The sequence below is a fragment of the Ammospiza caudacuta genome, chromosome 8 (assembly GCF_027887145.1).
Source record: "Ammospiza caudacuta isolate bAmmCau1 chromosome 8, bAmmCau1.pri, whole genome shotgun sequence".
NCBI classification, from domain to species: domain Eukaryota; kingdom Metazoa; phylum Chordata; class Aves; order Passeriformes; family Passerellidae; genus Ammospiza; species Ammospiza caudacuta.
Genome location: NC_080600.1, coordinates 38,281,343 through 38,301,478, shown reverse-complemented (window position 1 = coordinate 38,301,478; position 20,136 = coordinate 38,281,343). Strand labels below are relative to the sequence as shown.

The 20,136-nt window shown below is 40.0% G+C and overlaps 1 protein-coding gene across 1 annotated transcript in view; it reads right to left on the bottom strand.

The window, feature by feature from the left end:
- Window positions 1–20,136, bottom strand: part of THSD7B (thrombospondin type 1 domain containing 7B) — a 245,473-nt gene that overhangs the window by 85,441 nt on the left and 139,896 nt on the right. Inside the window, exons 13-14 of the mRNA XM_058809582.1 lie at window positions 10,718–10,912; window positions 6,384–6,647 (exon numbers count right to left, since the gene is read on the bottom strand). Of these exons, the coding sequence (XP_058665565.1) occupies window positions 6,384–6,647; window positions 10,718–10,912 (459 nt within the window). The remainder of the gene's footprint in view (window positions 1–6,383; window positions 6,648–10,717; window positions 10,913–20,136) is intronic.

Genomic DNA, 20,136 nt, shown 5'->3' with positions numbered 1-20,136 from the left:
AGGACTAGAATATGTAATTCATGAACAGGACTAGGCTAAATATTTCTTCATACTTCCAATATAGCATATTAAATGGAATGACATGTAGGGAGAGAAAAATGTTAATTCTAAGTCTGTCTTTGTATGGTAACATTTTATTAGAGCCTTGCCTCATAACAGGCTGTATTTGTGACAAATGTGTTATTAAGGCTGAAGAGACGGGCCACATTTCAAGGAAATTCTCTTTCCACAGCCTGCTGCAGAAATCAGGGCAGGAGATCACCCAGTGCATTAACCTGCTATCACAGCTCTCCTAAAGCTCCCACAGACTATTTCTACACTGAGTTACAATTTCTACACTAAAAACATTCCCAAGTCCCATGGAAGAGCTTTAATCAATCTGTAAAAAACCACAAAACAAAAAATCTCCTAACTGAGCCCAATAATAGAAACAAAAGTGATGGACATGAGCACGGGTGAGCAGAGGCGGTCCAGCAAGAGGCAGCTGATGGTGAATGTCAAACATGAGAAAGTCTCTTTGAGGACAGTAAAAAGCCATTCCTTCACAAAGTCTGGCACTGCCACCTCTTCAAAGGGGTCATTTTATGGAATGCAGCAAAAAGCATAAAAGAAATTTGGGCAAGAAGATAAGCAATAAAGATGTGTATTTAGAGCCAAGGAGTAACAACAGACATCACTCTGACTAAATGCAGCACTTACAGAAGATGCTGCTCCAAAAGCCAAGTCTCTAAATATTTTTTCTTAAGATGCATGCTTCCTTTCTCTAAGAAGATAAAGACCTAGAAGAATGTGCATTTCTGTGTACTAATGCCTCAGGGGAAGTCTCACCTTGCCTTAAATAAGCTTCTTTGATAGCCAGTTTGACCCATTCAGAAATAACTTTTTTGATGGCTGTTTATCTTTGATTCTGTTGCCAGAAAAACACAGAGAACTCAATGTCTGAACAGTTGTCCTGTGATCCAATTTCATTTGATAAGTCTTTTAACATCCATAAAGGAAGAACCGTGGCCAAATTTTCTCATGGTGAACAGATTTTGAAAAAGAAAAAAGGAAAAAAAAGCAGCAAAGGAAAAGATAAGGAATAAATCATCATTCTTTGAGCACTGTTTTGGGAGCAATATGTAAAAATCCTATAGTCAAACAAGAAGTGGAGGCCAGGTCCTTCCCAGGCTCTGTGTCTGTGTTACAGCTCCCCTGGCAGCCACAGCTGTAATTAAAAGTGTCACCACACACCCAAGGAGACATGTAGGAATGTCAGAGAGAGTCCAGAGCAGAACCCAGCCACGATTTCAGAGCTAAATTTAGAAGCTATTTAGCTGTGAGAGAGCAGAAAACAGTCAAAGGTGGCAGTGGCTTCAGAGAGTCCTGAAGTGGGGACTCGAGGGCAGGACAGTCCGGTGATCCAGCCTTAATTCCCATGTCAGAGGGTGGGATAGACAGAAAATAAGGTCAATTTTTAGCTGAAGTTTCTTCCTCAAGCAGTCTTTGAAAAGCTTTCCAGTAGCAATACAGCCATTAACAAAATCCAGTCATGTAATAAAAAGGACATAGAGAGACTGTGCCGGTTTTGGCTGGAGTAGAATTAATTTTCTTCACAGTTCCTGGTATGGGGCTGTGTTTTGGATTTGTGCTGTAATGTTGATAAAACAGGGATGTCTTTGTTATCTTTGGGAAGTGATTACAGTGAGCCTAGCTGGGTTCTGAAATCAACAGGTTGCACTAAAAACTGAAATTTCAATATAAAATGTCACTCAGACTAAGAACGAAATTAAACTTTGGAATATTTTCAAAAAGACAGAGAAATGTCTGTTCAGAAAAGCTCGTATTTCTGAAGGTTTTCAAAATCAGGGATTTCTACATTTTCACTCCTTAAAATAAAATTTACTGGATGTGCAAAAATGTGTATCACAGTAATTACTAAAACTGATACACTTCCAAAAATAAACAAGCACCTATTCAGTGTTGCATTTTCAACCTTTTCATTCAAATTTTTCCCCCCAAACCTTGTAGAAGCAGCAAGTCTGCTTTCAGATCAGGACAGATCTGACTCATATTCCTTTAACCTATAAGGCTCTGCTTATGGCTTTTGAGCTATGCAAATAAAAAACTGCAGAATGCTTATTAAAATCTAAGGATTAAAACTACCTGAAAACAGCTCATTTTCTCTTAAAATGGGGGGAGTCAATCCCAGCCTTTTTATTTTAGGATGGGTTAGTCCACTAGAAGCTGGAGCTCACAGGAGACTGCACTGGTTAGAGTAAGGAGGTGTCTGAGCATCCCTGCTGTGCCCTTCATAAATTCAGAGATAATTAAAGCTTTTTAAGGTGAGTGCAGGTCACAGCTAAGCACTCTGTGATTTAAAACCAGGATCTATTTGTCTGTGGTGCCTTTTTCTTCCAGGTTCCCGTTGTTGTGAGCACAGCAGAATTTGAATAGGATAAGCACTGTTCATAAACTCCTGCTTTCCATAAATTGCTCGTCGGATCAAAAGCAGAACCTCCATGCAAGTGCACAGAAATCTCCAGCTTTGATTTTGGAACAGATGAGGCACCCTGTGTTCCTCTAAGATTAAAAACACCCTGTTGGCATCGCACACAAGAGAGAAGGAAAGGGACGACGGGAAATTGTTCAAAACAAAGGAGATGGAAATTCAAAAATAGTATGAGCAGCTCAGATGACAGATTGAGAAGCGGATGAACTGCAATTAAAAGGACAATTTCATGGCCAAGGAGGATGCTCCAGACACAGTTAGAAAATGAAGACCCTCTGGACTAGCAGTGAGCTCAACTCAATATTTCTGATGGGAAAGAAAATGGAGGCAAACCACCAATTATAATTTTGTAATGTATTTAGAGGTTGTTACCTCTATCCATGATTTCATAGGTGCATTTCCAAATTAAAGGAAGAAAAACAAGGGTGAACCAAACCTGGGAGAAAATCACTAGCTCAACTGGAAAATGCAGATCACTCATTTCTCAAGCTTATTGAACAGGTGATCAAGGAAAAAGGTGACGCCACCAAAATAGAGCAGTTTATCACAAAAGCCAGCCATGGAAAAAAAAAAAAGTGTACTCTTTTTTCCTGCAGAAAAGATTTGATATAGAAAGAAATAAAATTCAGGAAAGCTTGTGATTAGTATTTTTAAGCTTGTAATATCTAATGACCATGAGCTAACACACAATTAAATGGCAGTGAGGATGGGTAAATCAGTCAGTGGTGATCAGTGTGCCCACTACAGCTGACCCAAAGTGTTGACACCAGGCTTGCTCAGCTCTGGTGGCTCAGGGCAGAGGTCCCTCCCTCCAGCCTGGGCTTCAGGTCCTGGGACAGAACAAACTGCAGACCTCAGCTGGAATGCCTCTGTCTTCACTCTTTCTGGACCTTGGGATAATCTGCTTGCAGTAACTACACCAATGGGGAGAAACTGTGCATTTCCAGTTGCGAAGGTGTGCTTAAAGGGTTAATATATTTGTAGATAATAGGCTTAGGACAGTTGGAGTCTAAACTTGTAGGAAACACAGATGAACAAACTTAATTGGGTTTTTGTTTAGGCTCCCCCCTCACTCTCCAAACTACAAAAGCAGAATTACTGCAAAAAGTCAGCATCAGAGGAGGGCCCCAGAACCAAAACCCTTCTGAGCAGTTTATTTCCACACCAGACTCAAGCGAACTGCACATTCACTTGACAACTTTGATACTCTCACATAATAGGTCACATTGACCAAGTGAAATAAACCTTACTCAAGTTTAAGTTCACAAGGTTTCAGTCAGGGAAAATGAAAATCACAGCAGCAAGGAGGCACAAGCCCAGAGTTTGCTCTCCACAAAAGCTACAAGCTATTCTGTTCTACACCATTTTTATTGTCCTACACCATGTACTCAGGACATTACCAAACCTGGGACAAATTTGTTTCTACTCTTGAGGGCCAATTTACATCCCTACATTTCTCTTTCTACATTCTGCAGTTCTTCAAAAGGACCCATCAAAAAGCTGAGGTCTAAGTCTTACAACTTCTCACTTCTGTTCTGGTTCAAGGGAAAGGAAGGAAAAGCACTGTCCTGCAGAAGGAAAAGAGCAGGAAACAAAGAGAAGTCAGAAGACCTGAAAGGAGTAGAAGAGGAAGCTGCTTATCCCCACCTCATAAAGCAAGAACAATGCCCAGACACCACCGTGATTGGCATTCCATATATAAGACAATGGATTAATTAGCCATAATCATGGCCAGCCAGCAAATGTTAAAAGGTCACCTGATACTAATGGTGAGCAAGACAAACTGAGCTGCTTTAAAAAAACACTGTCATGAATAATTTCTGAGGGCTTAGCAATTCTTCATGCTTCTGTAAATTGCTCTTCTCCATTATGGTTGAAAAGCATTCTGCTAATTATTAATTGGATAATGATTTGTTTCTATCACTAATTCAATAAGGTGTTCAGAAGTGCATTTTGAAAGTTCCCAGCTCTAGAGACCATAAATATCAGGCTTGTCTTTGTGTAACCTTGGAAGGCAGGTCCCAGGTGATAGAAGTGGAGCCTGTGGAGCTTCTGCCCATTTTTAGTCAGTCTATGCCCAAAGTCACTGACCACCCCTCTGCCTCTGACGTGGGCCCTGTGCCAAGGCAGTGCCACAATCATTTTTACTCACATAAAAACCTGAAGACAACAAAGTGAACAATATTCCCCTGGAGCTACCACTCCCTACTACCTCCCTAAGAGAAGCCAGACCATTAAAAATGCCACATAAATATCAGTGACAGAAAACAGGCTTCAAGGTTATTTAGAAAAGCCCCACGCATAGACAACCTCCCCTTTTTAACAGTGATAAAAACCCTGAGTGTTTCAAAAGAGCAAGTCATGCCACAGGCAAACCCACCTTCAAAACCCAGCAGCTCCCTTTTTGCAGGAGAAAAGGTAATGTGAGGGAAAGGTACACTACTCCTCCTTCATGGGCCACAGAGGCACAATCAGTTGGTACAAGAGCACATTGTTGAAACACAAACCATGGAAAGCTGCTTTATGAACCTGTGCAGCCAGCTGGAACAGCCATCAACAGCTGCAAGAGGAATTCACTCCAGGACTGAATCGCTTCATTAAGGTGGAGGGTTTTTCTCCTTTTATTACACGTGGCTCAGGCTGCTGATCCCCATCATGAAGACCCTCCAGAGAGCTGATTTCTCGGCTCCCTCATACCCTCAGGAACATTTGTGGTGCCCACTGTATGACAATCTCCTCCTGAGACATCATTTCTCCCCATCCCATCATACAGCTCATCAACAGAATTCCAAACTGCTACATCCTGCTCCAAGCTGACCCAAAGCTTTTGGCTGGAAGTCAGAGAGCAGCAGTGGTTTGGAGGCAGCCCAGATGGAGATTTTGCTCCTATAATAAAGGCTTATGTCTGTGATAAGTGATAGGACAAGGAAAAATGGCTTCAAATGCACAGGTAACAGGGCTAGATTCGATACCAGGAAGAAATTTTTAACTGTGGTGAAGCTCTAGCACAGGTTGCCCAGAGAAGCTGTGACTGACCCATCCCTGGAAGTGTTCAAGGACAGGTTGGACAGGGCTTGGAGCAACTTGGGAGAGTGGAAAGGAGCTGAAATGAGATGATATTTAAGGTCACTTCCAACTTAAACCATTCAATGAACTGCATGTCATGGAAAATGGGAAAAAACACCCAAATGGAACGACACACCCTGCTCTCCTTGATTTTAATTCTGTTCTCTTTCTGATATAGGTTACTTGATTATACAAGAAATTTAAGTGTCCCAGGAAGCAGGGACATGAGAATCTATTCTAAGAATTTATGAAAATACACTCTGTGAATGTGAGCTTAACATGGGCACATAACATAACCAATGGGAGGACACCACTGGTTGCTGAAACCATGTGTGCCTGGCATGAGGGACAGCAGGTGACATCACAGGCATTTTGTAATTAAATATAATTGTCTCTAGAAAATTGTAAATTCCTTCATTGAAAACAACCCTGCAAACCTCCAAACTTAGTGAAAGGAAATAAAAATTTCTAAACAAGTAAAAGCAAAAGTAGGAGACATCTTCTAATAAAATGCTGACTGAAATAAATACACCTCCTCCAAACCTTTTACTTTTATGGGATTTTTAGGAAAATGTCTCTGGTATTCTGGCACTATAGCCAACCTGAGACTTCTCGTGCTTCATTTTCATAGCAGAAATGCCAGCAGACCCTTACACTGAGGAAAACCTCAGTATTAAAGAGCAATAAGTAGATATTTGAAGAACTGTGTTCCACACCCAGGACAAACTTGTGAGAGCTATTCCAGCAAGCACACACCTCAGATAAGCTCCCCAGTGAGCCACAGAGTGCTATTCACAGGTGTTGTGTGCTGTTCTACACTCCTTACCCGAAGTGCTACAGAGAGATGGCTCCACCAGTCTGCCGCTCCTGTCGTAGCAGGCGATGGCTCGTAGCTGCACGCCCTGGCCACACTCCCTGGCCGCTCCCTGGGCCGCCATTCCCAGCTGCAGCTCGGCTGGACCCCCTCTGATAATGCAGTCAGACCAATTCCCATGGGGCTGGGAGGTGAACGCCTCGCAGGGGCACGGCTCCGTCTCAACTTGAGGATAAAGTTCCGTGTTCTGGCATTTGTCGCGCTTTCTGCTTCGCCCTGTTCCGACCACAGGAATCGGCACGTTAGCTCAACATCTGCTGCTCTTGATAACAACACGTCATAGTATTTATACTTGCATGAATTCAACACATTAGAACCAAGACAATCTGAATGTTAATATTCAGGGATGTTTCTGAGGCATCTATTAGCTGCTGCCAGTGCTCTGGCATGCAAGGACAACGTACTTACCTCCAGGGGCAACCAGAGAACTTGGAAATACTGTTCTGATGGGTAGATGAAGGAGTAAAATATAAAGTCTCACTCTAGAAATGGTCTGCCCAGAAACTGCTTTGTAATTTCATATAATATTATTTTCCCCTAATTATCTGATGGAAATAAATGGATTGTTTTCTATTTGTTCACAATCAATGGTTGCCAGGACAACTTCCGGAGGACCCTAAATTAGCTACAACTTCTTTGAGATTTCTTTACAAATTAGTTAAAGATGAGCTGTGCACACAAACCATGCTTTGAAGAAAACAGAAAAAGATAATCCTCAGTAAATTATTAGCGCTGGAAAGCATTTCAATGGTTGTGTTTGCTTTCATGTTTTCCTTTGCTCTGTTCCTTCAACAGGTTTTAAAAGAAAGCTCTTTCAGAAGTTTTAGAAAGCAGCAGCAGCATCCAAATAAACCCACAGTACAGCTCTCTGCAATTGCACTCTCCATGCCCTTGTCCTGCAGGACTTCAAGGCATGAGAAGGGGTCAGTCCCAGTACAAGAAGAAATAATGCAAAACAGACAGTTCAAGCTCTCTGCATCCCTACAACTGCTCAAGGGAACAAATGTCTGTACACAGCCTCCAAAGATAAAAATCAATGCTTTTCTTGGCACAGGTCAGCCAGCATGCTGTGGAACAATCTTGATGCTGGCTGAGCTCAGGAATGTCTTTGCATTTGGCATCAGCAACAAACTGTATCTGTATGCCATCCTCAAAATATTCCTTGGGAATCTTGAATGCACTAAAAACAGTTTTGCAGAAGGTTTTTAAAGCTTTGATGCCAGAATAAATGTTTTCTCTTCATTGCACACAAATAAGATACTAAAACCAAAAGATAAGTTATGTAACTCAACAATCCCCTTTCCAGCCTGGAACCAAGAGCCATTTCACCCCAGACAAGCTGGGTCTCATCAATGCCTGTTTCCATACAAATATGTACCTGCCAAGGAAAGGCCCCTGACTGTAGACCCTTAATATCACCATCCTTCAAGCCCCAGCTCTTTCAAAATGGTATTTTCAGAGTTCTGGGGAATGTAGAATTTGCCAGCACAAAATCATGCCAAAAAAAAAAAAAAATCAATCAGCATCTTTACAGTTTGGTAGATAAATCTATGTTTTCATTTTAAGAATATATTTATGAGGAAATGCAGGTACAACTCTCCATACTTAAAGGAAAGTCTTTTAAGAGACTTTAACCAGATTGAGAGCTCTCTAATGGCATTTCCAGCCTTTTCTGTTTGAGAAGCCATGAGGAGCAACAAACTCTATGTTCAGTTGTGTGCTCTGCATTGTGTTAGTAAACATGGGAATTTGGGATTTGCCCACGTTTTGCCACCATGACACAAAGCACAACACACTGAGGTAAGGATGTTAATAACCTCATACTTATGTGACTGTTTTTTTTAACAACTTGCCCTGCCATCTGTTTTGTTGGAATCTTCCCCCTAAATGAAGCTGCTATGAAAGCCCTATTTTAAGAGGAAAAGTGACATTGATCCCATACCCTTCCCATAGAAATATTTTTAGAATTAGTGGTAGTGATATTTTTATCATCTTTACAGACTGCTTTAAAGATCACTGCTAAAAATACCATCTCCAAATTTTTTTGAGGACATAAACCCATCAATTAAATAGAATTTCCTTTTTTAATTACATTTCTGAATACTAAGAAACATTATATATTAAATATTATCAGATAGTACATACTGTAAATAAAATTATAGAAAACACTAAAAATACAGAAAGTGCTTTGTATCCACAATGCAGAGAATTAACTGACTGTATTAATTAACTGAAGACTCACCTAAAAATGGTGTTTCCATTATAATGTCTTTGAATTTTGATATGTTCTGTAATAAGTCCTTCACTTAAGTAATGACTAGTTTCGTATGTAGAGTCAATGACGAATTACAAAGTAAAATGAATTATACTATTAAAAATTGAGTGGAGAGCACGCAAATATTCAGCAAACAATTAGAAGATTTCCATTAAATGACATTATCAATGAACTCTTATAATGAAGCCAAAGCATTCACTTGAGAACAGAAACACGCAGTTGATGAACAAGAGGTACAATTCATGCACACTTACAGAGAGGTGAAATGCAAATGGATCAAGGTCTCTTAACATCACAAAATACTTTTGAAAATAGCATTTTCCTTAATTTTTGAGTTCCTGCAGATGAGATTTTTTTCAAGACTTGTGTCTATTTTTCAAGAAGCATTTATGCAAATACAAGTTGGCACCTGTCTCACTGAGTTCCCCTTTTGAGAAGGGGCCAAACCAAAGCCAGTGTCTGATTTGGGTGTCCCCTTCTCCTCTCTGGGGCGTTGTCACATCCCCACCTGGGACATTCACTGCATGTTCACCACTTGTTTTTCAGGACACCTTCACTGGCCACAGGCTGAGACCACGAGCTCCATCCTGGCAGGAAAAATGGAACCCAGCAAGGTCGGATGGGGAGACTGCTGGTGCTTGGTCACAAACGCAGCGCAGGTGAGGAGACAAACCAACAGAACCTGGGCATTAGAAATCACTTTTGGTCCACTTAATTGAACAGATCTCCATCTGATGTAGAACAGAGTAAGAAAGGGGATAGATAGGGCTGTACTGTTTTGTAACTTGCACAATGCTCATAAAGAAAAATCAGATTTAGAACTACCTGTAAGTAATTATTAATTATTTTTTACATATTTTTTGTAAGACCAGGCACCTATTATTTTGCTAGGGATCAAGCATTTCTCCTACTATAAACCTACAGGCACTGGTATAGAGAACACTTTAGAATATGTTCTTTGCCAGAAACTACAGAGCATTGTATAATACTGGAGAGTTTTAGTGAAAAAGAAATCTTTATCCTTTAATGAGCCACACTGACAAATGGCAGCTTGAAACCAGTATCAATGTGTACTGTAATTGTTATTTAGTAAAACATACAGAACATTCCAGCAGTAACAAATGGAGTAAGAATACAGCCATGCAGGCAAGGACAAGTGAGTCTTGGAGGAAGGAGCAGTGGTGGCCACCACGTTTTGCTGCCCTCCAGGTCCCAGCTTTTATCTCAGCAGATATTCTTACAGCAATTTTAGCACTCTACTCCACAGTCAAAATCTTTGAAGTTTCATCCCTATTAAAGGAGCAACTCAAGCCGGGTACATATTAGCTCTCAAACACAACACAGAAACATGAAAAGATGTGACTGTTGAGAAGAACAATAACAGCAAATTTCTTGTAAACCATGTAAGCACAGTATAATTCTTTTTTACTTAACTATGCACGTGGGGGAAGACAACTCCCAGCAAAACATGCAGTTCCAAACTATTCATATTAAGGAGTTTTAAAGCTTTTCAGTTTGGTCAGCATTCAAATAACATAATAACAAACCTCAACAGCAAGCATGGAAGACTGATCCATCAAATGGTTTGAACTGGTGAGTTTAATGAACACATGTAAAAGATCAAACAAAGCTGCTCTAATGGTACTGGGTTTTCTTTATTCATGGTATTAATTTGCCCTGTTGAACTGGGGCATACCGCTGAGCACAAAACTCCCAATTTTAAATTTCCTCCAGAAAATCACACTGATTTGTACTCCTGTATATGTATTTTCTGCATGCTTCCCAGATTAATAGGTCAGATAAACTTGCACAAAGCCTGGTCACTGTTTGATTTGGTTTACATCTAAAACCTTTATACCTTTTCTGCACTGCTCTTGTACTGGAATGTGTATAAGGCTGGCAATGATCAGTGCCAGATGAAAAAGCAATGAAGGATGCTCTGGATTTTCCCACCACTCCAACACTGCAGAGGCATTATTCCCAATCAGATAAATATTGTAAAAGATTATACCTGTGAGCGAGCGCCTCCTGCTCCTGGCTGTGTCACAGTCAGAGGAGCAGGCTGTGAATTTAGACCAGGGGGTGAAAGTGCAGTCATCCTTGCAGGGAATGTGGCACTCCTGGACCAGGGCTGGCATCGCTCCTGCCCACCGCACGCAGTCCCCGACGGCAGCAGAGCCGCCCTGCTCCGACAGGCACGTCACAGCTGCAAGCAAGGGCACAGAAAACACAGAAAGCCTTATGTTCTCATATATATATTTACTGCATTACACTCTGGGCAGTCAGTCCTGGTGTTCTGTGTGAGTTTCTCTCCCCTGGATTAACAGGATAAAGCTGATTTGGTTTTAGGGCATTGTTCGTGTGTCACTCAGTGAGTGAAGCTTCACTAAACCATAAAGACACGTTCTTGTTTGACCAGTGTGTTATCTAAATGATGATATAAACTCAATATTCTCAAGGAGCAGTCATTTTAAAGGTTGTGGGAACACTGTAACCAATGATACCTTGTACAATCAAGCAAGAAAATAGTAACACTGTGGCCATGAGCCAGAAAACATATTTGGTCGAGGCCAGGATTCACAAGCTGTGATGCGCTTGCTACTCATGGAATTGAAACTGTGGTAAAAAAAAAAAGCCCCTAAAAACTATAAAAGAAAGCTTCTTTTTCCAAAACCATCATTTTTTCCATATTTCAGATGAAAGGAGTGACTCAGTAGATGCCACAGCTAAATGCTTCCTTCAGCAAGGTGTAAGTACCAGATCTGTCTCCCCCCCCCACTGAGCTCCCTAAATATTGTGATACCTCTTATACTCTCCCACTTTGTCTGCTGTCCTTTTTTAGAAGTAATAATTAATTTTTCACAGTGGATATTGGTACTGTATAGCCATGATAGAGAACAAAAGTATTCAATGTATGAATCTGAGTCACAGGAAACCTAGGATAAAACTTGCTAAATTCAGTGAATTAATAGTAAGTAATTATAATAAATAAAAATAGCCTGCACATCATGGAGTCTTTCATTTCATTAATAATAATTAATTCTCATAAAACCTCCAAGATTATAGGCTATTTATATCCTCCAGTGCAGGTTAAACAAAGCAAAGGCAGGTCATGACTTGATTAAGGTAATAAACTCAGGGACAGAGTAATGAACTGAATTTGGCCATGAGATTTTAGTCATGTTGGGCTCTCTGATTCTGGGCAAGTCCACACATTGCATCATAAAACTACTAAGGATGAAGTTATTTCATACAGATTTTATTATTTAACTTTAACAACCTGTGATATTATTTTATGACAATTGCTAAATAATTCAGGTTTTTGAGGCTGCATATATTTTCCTTGTTGCCAGCAATTAATGTGAGTAAGAGTGCATGAAAAGAAAGGTAAAAACAACTCTGTTTTCTTACAGTTAAAGGATTTACTGGGGTGTAACTCTGCAATGAATACACATGATTTTTGGGTTTTAACTATAGCACTGTATGGGAGAAAGGAATGGGTTAGCAATCACCTGGAAATACAAAAAGATCTTATTAAAATGTAATTAGATTCTATGGAAAAAATCAGCATTTTGAAGAGCATGCAAAAGGCAAGCAATTGTTAAATGTCTCTTTAGACCCAAGTGACAGCAAATCAGCATAATAATGACCACCTCTAAATTGCTGATCCTTGCCTTTCACTTCCAATGCTGTGACCCTTCCCAGCTCCCAGCTCCAGCTGTGAGCCCGGAGCCCTCCCCTCCTCATTACAGGACAGAGGTCACAGCTCTGCGCGGGACACGGCCTAATTGCCCTCTTCAGGAAGGTTAAACAGGTGAGAGACTCTGGTGGCCAAGGTCCGTGTAGCCTCATTACCTTCAGCAAGGACACCCCAGGCTTGGCCACACAGCTGTGACCACGTGAGGTGTGGCCAAGGGGATGCAGAGCATCTCCTCAGCATCGCGACGGCGGCTGGCAGGGACATGAACATCGTCCTCCACTGCCAGCCCCACACAGCAGGAATTGTGATTCCAGAGCAAACCATCCCATAGCCATGCTCAGCAGGAGCTGCCAGAAAAGCACAGCTCATTCCTGACACTGTTAATGATGTCAGGACAAGCAATAGAAGTTCTAGGTATCGATGTTAAACCAGACACCCCACTGCTGTGATCAGTTATTGTCTAACCGCCCCAACTTCTGCACAAACGGACACAATTTTAAGCATTCAAATAATTCACCAAGCTCACTGAGCCTATTTGGATGCTAAAATAGAACTATATATATAAGGACATATGAAATCAGGGAAAATATTTGACGGAGATTATGGAGCTTAAAGAAATTATTGACAATGGAAACATGAGAGAGGAAAGTTAAAGTAACAAATAATATAGTGAATTAGATATGTATAAACATGGAGACAAGAAGGGGCTGAAAATAATGTCTAATGTGTACTCTGATAAGAGAAATAACCCCTAAAGGAGGGGAGGAGGAGGATCTCCCGTGACTCTTGCTACATGCTTAAAACCTGGCTTGAGGTGAGCTGCATGAATTGTTAAAATAAACAAAATGATAAAGCAAAAGCCCATTAGGGTATTTTAACAGATGGGGAAGGGGCAGGCAGAAAGCAGCAGAGAAAATGAACCCAACTCCAGTGGTTCCATCAGAAACCAATCCCCTCATTTTTGCTTCTTGCAAACTTCCCAGTTTACTTAGCTTTAACTTCTAAGAGAAAAATATTTTCATATACAGGCAGTTCTGGAAAGAGAATGAGAGAAATTTGTTTTCAGTGAACCTTCAGGAAAATAAAATTATTTATCCTCAGTGGTTTCAAACTACTGATTGGTTTGGCTCATATGTGGTTTATGCCGCATAAAAAATATTTCCCCTTAATCCTCAGTTCTGTCACAATGGTTTTAAATAAACTCATACCGCAAAGCTATTTCTGTTATGTCAACATTTCTTTTGTTTTTTCAAGCAGGATACCCCCCAGAGAGCAAATGCAGTCCATTTGCAGTCCTATGCACTGAGAAAAAAAATCACAGTAACAAATCCCTCCTAGGCATAATGTGTGATTTCTACCATCTCTAAAGCATTTAAAATGGACACAAACATATGACAAAAACTGCTAATATCGGACACTACCAGATAAAGGCTTTCAAATTATAATATTCATTCCCACCAAGAGAGGAAATGCAGGATTTCCTCTTGAACTCCTACTATTCTTTTTATTACCACCAGTCAACCCCACCAACTGGAATTAAACACTTGGGGCCACACTATGGCATGGCATTTTTAATGCAATTCTTCCACTGATATAAAAAGAACTGCTGTCACAAAAAAAATAAAAACCAAAATACTTTCTCTTGTAATAATAACCATGAGTTCATGAATTAAAATGAAAGGTAGCCAGGTTTAAGAGACTGAAAGAAAATAACTTTTATTCAGGGAAGGGCTGGAATTGTTTAGCAGACTGTGTGGATGCACCTATGAAGGTGCCAACACAACAAAGCAATAAACATGAGCAATGAAAACAGCTGCATGTTTTGCTTCAAGGCTTAAGTCAAGTGTTAAATGTAGAGCTTGGGGAGCAAATTTCCCTTTCTGCTGCTACAGGGCCCTGCCAGGAGACTGAGCAAGGACTGCTAAGGGGATATGCAGTGTGACAGTCTCTGTCTTCTGGCTGTGCATTCCCACCCACAAGAGTGTGTCTGCGTGCCAGCATCTCAGCATATGGCACACACAAGCATATGGGAGCTACATTCTGTAACTACATTTCTCCTAAATTGAAAGTAAATAACAGACACTTCTCCTATAAACTTTTAGATGGTGAAATCAAATGTTTGCACACTGTCAGATTGCAGAGGCACTGAAGGCATCCTTGGATGATGTTACAGCATCACCAAAGCAGGGTGTCAGCATCAAACTGAGGGGACTCAGGTGCTCTCAAGTGATCATGCCTGGCATAAGAGCATTGAAGATGATCCTAAAAAAAGGAATTGTATTGAGAATGAAAGAGTACAGGCACAGCACTGCCTCCAATAAGGAAACATAACATAAATTTAATTCCTCTTAAGTAAAAATCCAATTACAGACAGCCTCTGTAATCATGTTCATTTACCTAAGTTACAATCAATTCTCCTTTAAAAATGCATTCCAACAGATTCCAAAGGGTAAAAAGCTAAAGACTGAGAGTATCAACTATGAACCAGTAAAATTATATTGTACCATGGCACTTTCAATTTGAGAAAAGTAAATTTGTGTTTTCAAAACTCTGGAATTAAATGTCATTAGGACATCTGAAAACCATGACTGATAATTCCAGGAAGGTACACTCAGGCCAAACACTAAAACTGAAGCTATGCAGTAGGGCAAATGAAATGACTGGAATTAGTACAGGAACAATAGGATGAGCTATGAGGCTAGACAAGAGCTTTAATGCCAAGAGGTGTAGGCAAAATAAGGTCATAATCTTCCCTGTCTTCAAATTCTAAGAATTGTTGAAAAATCAAAGCCAGCATGTAAAGTCAAAGCTATTATTTTAATATAGCTCTTTACCCTCTTGTTCAGAAAAAGCCTCATTTCTGTTGCATAATTATTCTTGGTATCCCTCAATGTAATGAGAGAACACATCATTGCTTACACATATCACTACTGGGAAGTGAAAAAGAAGTTGAGATAATATATTAGAAAACCAAGGAATAAAATACCATAAGGGTCTAGGCATGCTTACTATAAGTATACTCCCATAACTCATGATGACCTCATTTATTTTCTCTACTGATGCTCTTTCATACTTAGAACAAGTTTCTTCAGAATCCCAGGTGGAACATTTACACTATTATTGGTATGTTAATGCAACCCTAATTATAGCAGGCCAGAATCAGACAGAGTAGAAGACATAAGACAAGGCTCAGCTGAGACACAGGTTGAAGTTTAAAGTCCTGATTCTATAAGAAAATAAACATACACTTAACTCCATCCCTGTGGCAGCCCCTCTGGATGGCAGTACTCCCTGCCATGAAGTGTGTCCAAAGTCTGGACTTACAGAACACTCCATAAGATAACCACTAAAAGCAAGTCTGAGAAAAAGAACAAATTATGCCAGCAAGGACATCACAGACACAAATCTCGTACAAATAACTAAGGAAGAGCTGGGACAACTAGTTATTCAGCAGGAAAACTGTCTCTGAGGTCACCAGTTTCCCATTCTGTAATTATTAATGATATTGACAGAAGTGCTAAAGGGCTGACAAATTCCACCATGCAAACAAAGCACTGAATAAACACAGATCCCAACCAACAGGCTCTATAAACAAACAAGGGGAGCCCGAGATGAGCTTGGGATGCAATAAAGATGGTAAATACCAACTGAAAGATAAAGGAAAGCAACTGAAATGATTTGCATGAAAAGGGGTCAGGGAAGAAATGGGCAGAAAAGTCAGGCACAGAGCATCAGCATGGAGAAGAGATTGTAATGGGAAAGGGAAGAAGTTTGGGATAGAATTAAGAAAGGAGGGACAAACAGAATGCAAAACTGTGCACATCCTTCTCAAGATAAAGGTCCATGTTGTGGCTGCTCTTTAGGCTGGTTTCTCTCTGCAGCCTTTCCACAGTAACACGTGCATGGGGTTAATGTAGGCACAGAAGCCCCCGAAGGAGTTCCAGCTGCAGCTAAGGGCCAGCATGGTGGGAGGGCACCTCCAGCACCATTTAATGCCTTCAACTGGACTCATCTCTGTTCCATCTAAAATAACTCCTCAGAGTGCAATTTGAATTTGATACTCATAGAGTGGGTGATTGATTATTTGGTTTGGAATACAGGATCTGAACTGCTGTAAGGGCTGAGCTGCACATGTCAATTTTGCCAAGCTGTGTGACTTGAGGTTTTATTTTTCCTCATCTGTGAGCCACAGCTGCCCACTGTATGAGGAGATAGAGAGAAGTGCATTGCTGTAAAGCCCATTCCTCCTCCCACCCACACACTGAATGCAGAACACAGGATTGATAAATTAATGCTGAGCACTATTTTTATACAAGCGTTTTCATATTCTAAGTGGTTCAGACTCTGCCTGGCCAGGAAGGCAAAATAATATGAGTTTTTAATGTTTCAAATTTACTTTGTCCAGAGAATAGCTGCAATCTGAGTGCTTCTACATTATGCAATCAGTCTAAAGAATCTTTCACAATTTTTCCCTTTCCCCCCAAACATTATTATAGGTTTTGAATTGCTTTTATTTTCATTTTCTATTAAAAAGAAAATCAATGGAAGTGCATTAGATGATTAATGATAGAAATTATGGTCCTTTCTGAGAACATAAAATACAAAAACATGTTAATTTTTTTCCTCTTTCTGTGGCCCACAATTATCAAAATTGCTCGAGTTCAATTTCTTTGTAGCGCCTATCATCAAGTTATATTTAAGATGAATTATTTATTGCACAACTTGAAAATAAGACTAAGCCATCCTGCTATAAATACATGCATTGAGATGACAGTAAATACAGAGAATCAAATATGCCAAATAACATGAGAGAGAGAGAAAATGGAAAACAAACAAAACATTACAGTATTTCTAGTAACTCAAGCTGGAAAATTACTCAGCTGATTAGGCAAGCACTGACTTCCTCTGCAGTGAAGCACAGATACTAAATCCAGAACAACACTAATACACCCACATATTCACAACTGCTCCAACATTAGATTTAAAATATGATGGTCCAAGGTAACACCTCAAGACTTGAGTCCACCTTTCCTCCTCAGCTCCCCATTCCCCAGCTCCGGCTCTTCCCATTTTGGTATTCCAAACTCACTCTGCTCTTGCCCCCTTGTTCAGGACCAGCAGCTAAAGCTACTGGGACATACACAGGCCCTTCAACAGCTTTTCAACTCATCCTAATCTACATTCCCTTCATGGAAAGTGCTCTCAAAGTTTTCTGAAATACCAGTGGATTTTATATATATGGTCCTGCATAAAACTTTCCACTCTAACTATCACTTTTCTACCATAAAATAATAGATAAGAATACTAAATGCATTGAGGTCTGAAGTCTGGCTACTCATCTCCAGTCTAAAACTGATAATGCAACTGAAATTACTTTGACTGAAACTAATAAAAACGCATACTCAAATAATTCATGTTATCTAAATTAAGTATCTTTCAGCCATCATACAATATTGTCCACCTCATGAGAGAAAAATAAAGATACTGGACTTGAGATTCAAGGGTCAGCACAGCGTAAGTACAGTAAAGACACTGTATTTAGATTAAAGGTAACAGGCAGTGAGAAAGTGAAAGAGAATGTGAAAAATTTCCCTCCTACAGCCTTGAAAAATGAAATGTTTGAGAGTTTTCAGGAGATTTACCCAGTGGGAAAACTAAATACGCAGATTGGAATCCCAGGAAGAGCAGAGTCACACTCTGATGTGTGGGAGTTCCATGCATATGTACATAATATGTATATTATCCATCCAGAATGGCTTTTCCTACTTTTTCCCCAACATTCCTACTGTGCAGGAGAAAAGTGTTTTTTCGAAACCCTATGTCAGGGAATCCATTCTTCATCAGGAGAAAAAAAAAAAAAAAAAAAAAAAAGATGACAAACAAAACCAAAAAAGACACCCAAATCCTCCAGGAGAGACAAATAGTCCAAGAAGGCTGTATTTCTAAACTGGGTATACAAAAGACCCTGATTTCCATAAGTATTAGGAGTGGTATTTCACCTGTCTCATGCTAAATGAACTTCATGTGTGAATGAAGCAGATCCAATAGCTTTGCCTCTTAAAAATAATAAAAATAATTACACCCATCTTCCTTCAAGTTTGCTGTTCAGACCATTCTCACTGCCAGTACATTCCCTTCTACTTCTCTTTTGAAGCTAACAGATCTAAAGGGACTATCTGTTTTTTCCTTCTCATCTCTTAAAAACAAGGCAGAAGATCAGAGAAGATGCAAAGGGAGATATCTTACAGGACTTTGAGGTTTTCATGCAATGATCTTCTCTTCCTTTCTTATGGGCAGAAAAAATAGAAACATTTCTTATTTGGCTGCTGCTACTCATCTTAAATTTTCACTAACTTGTTATAATTGGGGGGGCTATAAAGCAGATTGCATTATTGCTGAAACAATGGGAAAACTCACAATTATTTCAACAGGAAAACAACAGACCCTATTATATTTTCTTTTTAATGATTCTTCTATGAATAAAACATTTGTTTGCAAGCATTTGTTTCTGAAGAAATTACACAATCCAAACACTGATCACAATAGGATTAGTCATGTATACCAAATGCAACATTTGGACACAGAAAGTTCTCTATCATGATTCCTTTACCATTGGTACAGATAATAGAATTGATGGCTTACTTAACTGAAAAAAGCAATCAAATGCAAAAAAAAAAAAAAATTAATACAATAGAACATAAATTGCATCAGACCTGGAAATAGTTTCCACCCTGCTGAAAGATTATTAGTAATCTTCATTCCAGGCAACCACAGCCTGGGACACGGCACTATGCTGCATTTTCTTTTATTACAGTCTTTCCAGTACAAATCATTTTAATCTTGGCTATAATAAATCACCAGTTAGACTCTCAGCTTATACCCTCTTTTCACCTGTGAAGTTTTGTTCATCTTTGTTGGAGCTCAGAGCAGTTTCCCCCATAAAATTGCTCTCTGTGTGAATCTTTCCTGATGCAGAAGGTTTCTGCCAACTGTCATTACAAGATCAGAGGTTCAAATTGAGGAGCACTTAAAGCAGGGGAAGGTCATCTTTGGAAATTAAATTGGAATAAAATTTTGTAGAAGTGGAGGTGGCTATTCACACTGCACCACTGCAACAACAGCAGACCCACATTTACCTCACATGCTCATTTCAGAGCGGCTGGGCCACAAGGATTTATCATCAGCTTCCACCTCCTCTAAGAGCAGAAATTCCCCTCCCAGCCCTGTCCACACACACAGCAGCAGCAGCAGCAGGGGCTGTGCTCCCCTCTAGAGAGGCAGGACCCAGCCAGGGAGGGCATCCCTGAGGAGCACACCCAGACCTGAGGCTGCCTCAGTGACACGAACCCCAGAGGAACGTCTGACCCTTCCTTCCCTGAAGAGGGAACAAATTCTATCTCCAGTCATGCCCAGCACTACCATGACACTTAAAAACAAGGGAACATAACCAGAGGGACACTTCCAAAATTTCCCGAAGAGGTAATTATTTCTTCCATTTTAGTATAAGTTATTTAGGAAACAAAATTCAATGCAAAACCAGCTGAATACTTTGAAAATTCATCACGATTCGCATCACATTTCCTTTTCAGAAGCAAGAACTGATATTTGGAATTTTAACTGTGTATTTCAAAGAAACAGTAAATAGCAGCTTTTTAATTCATCAGAAGCCCAGAGGAAAGGGAACTTTCCATACAAATGTGCTGTACTTGGGAGAACAACTCTTGCTGTTG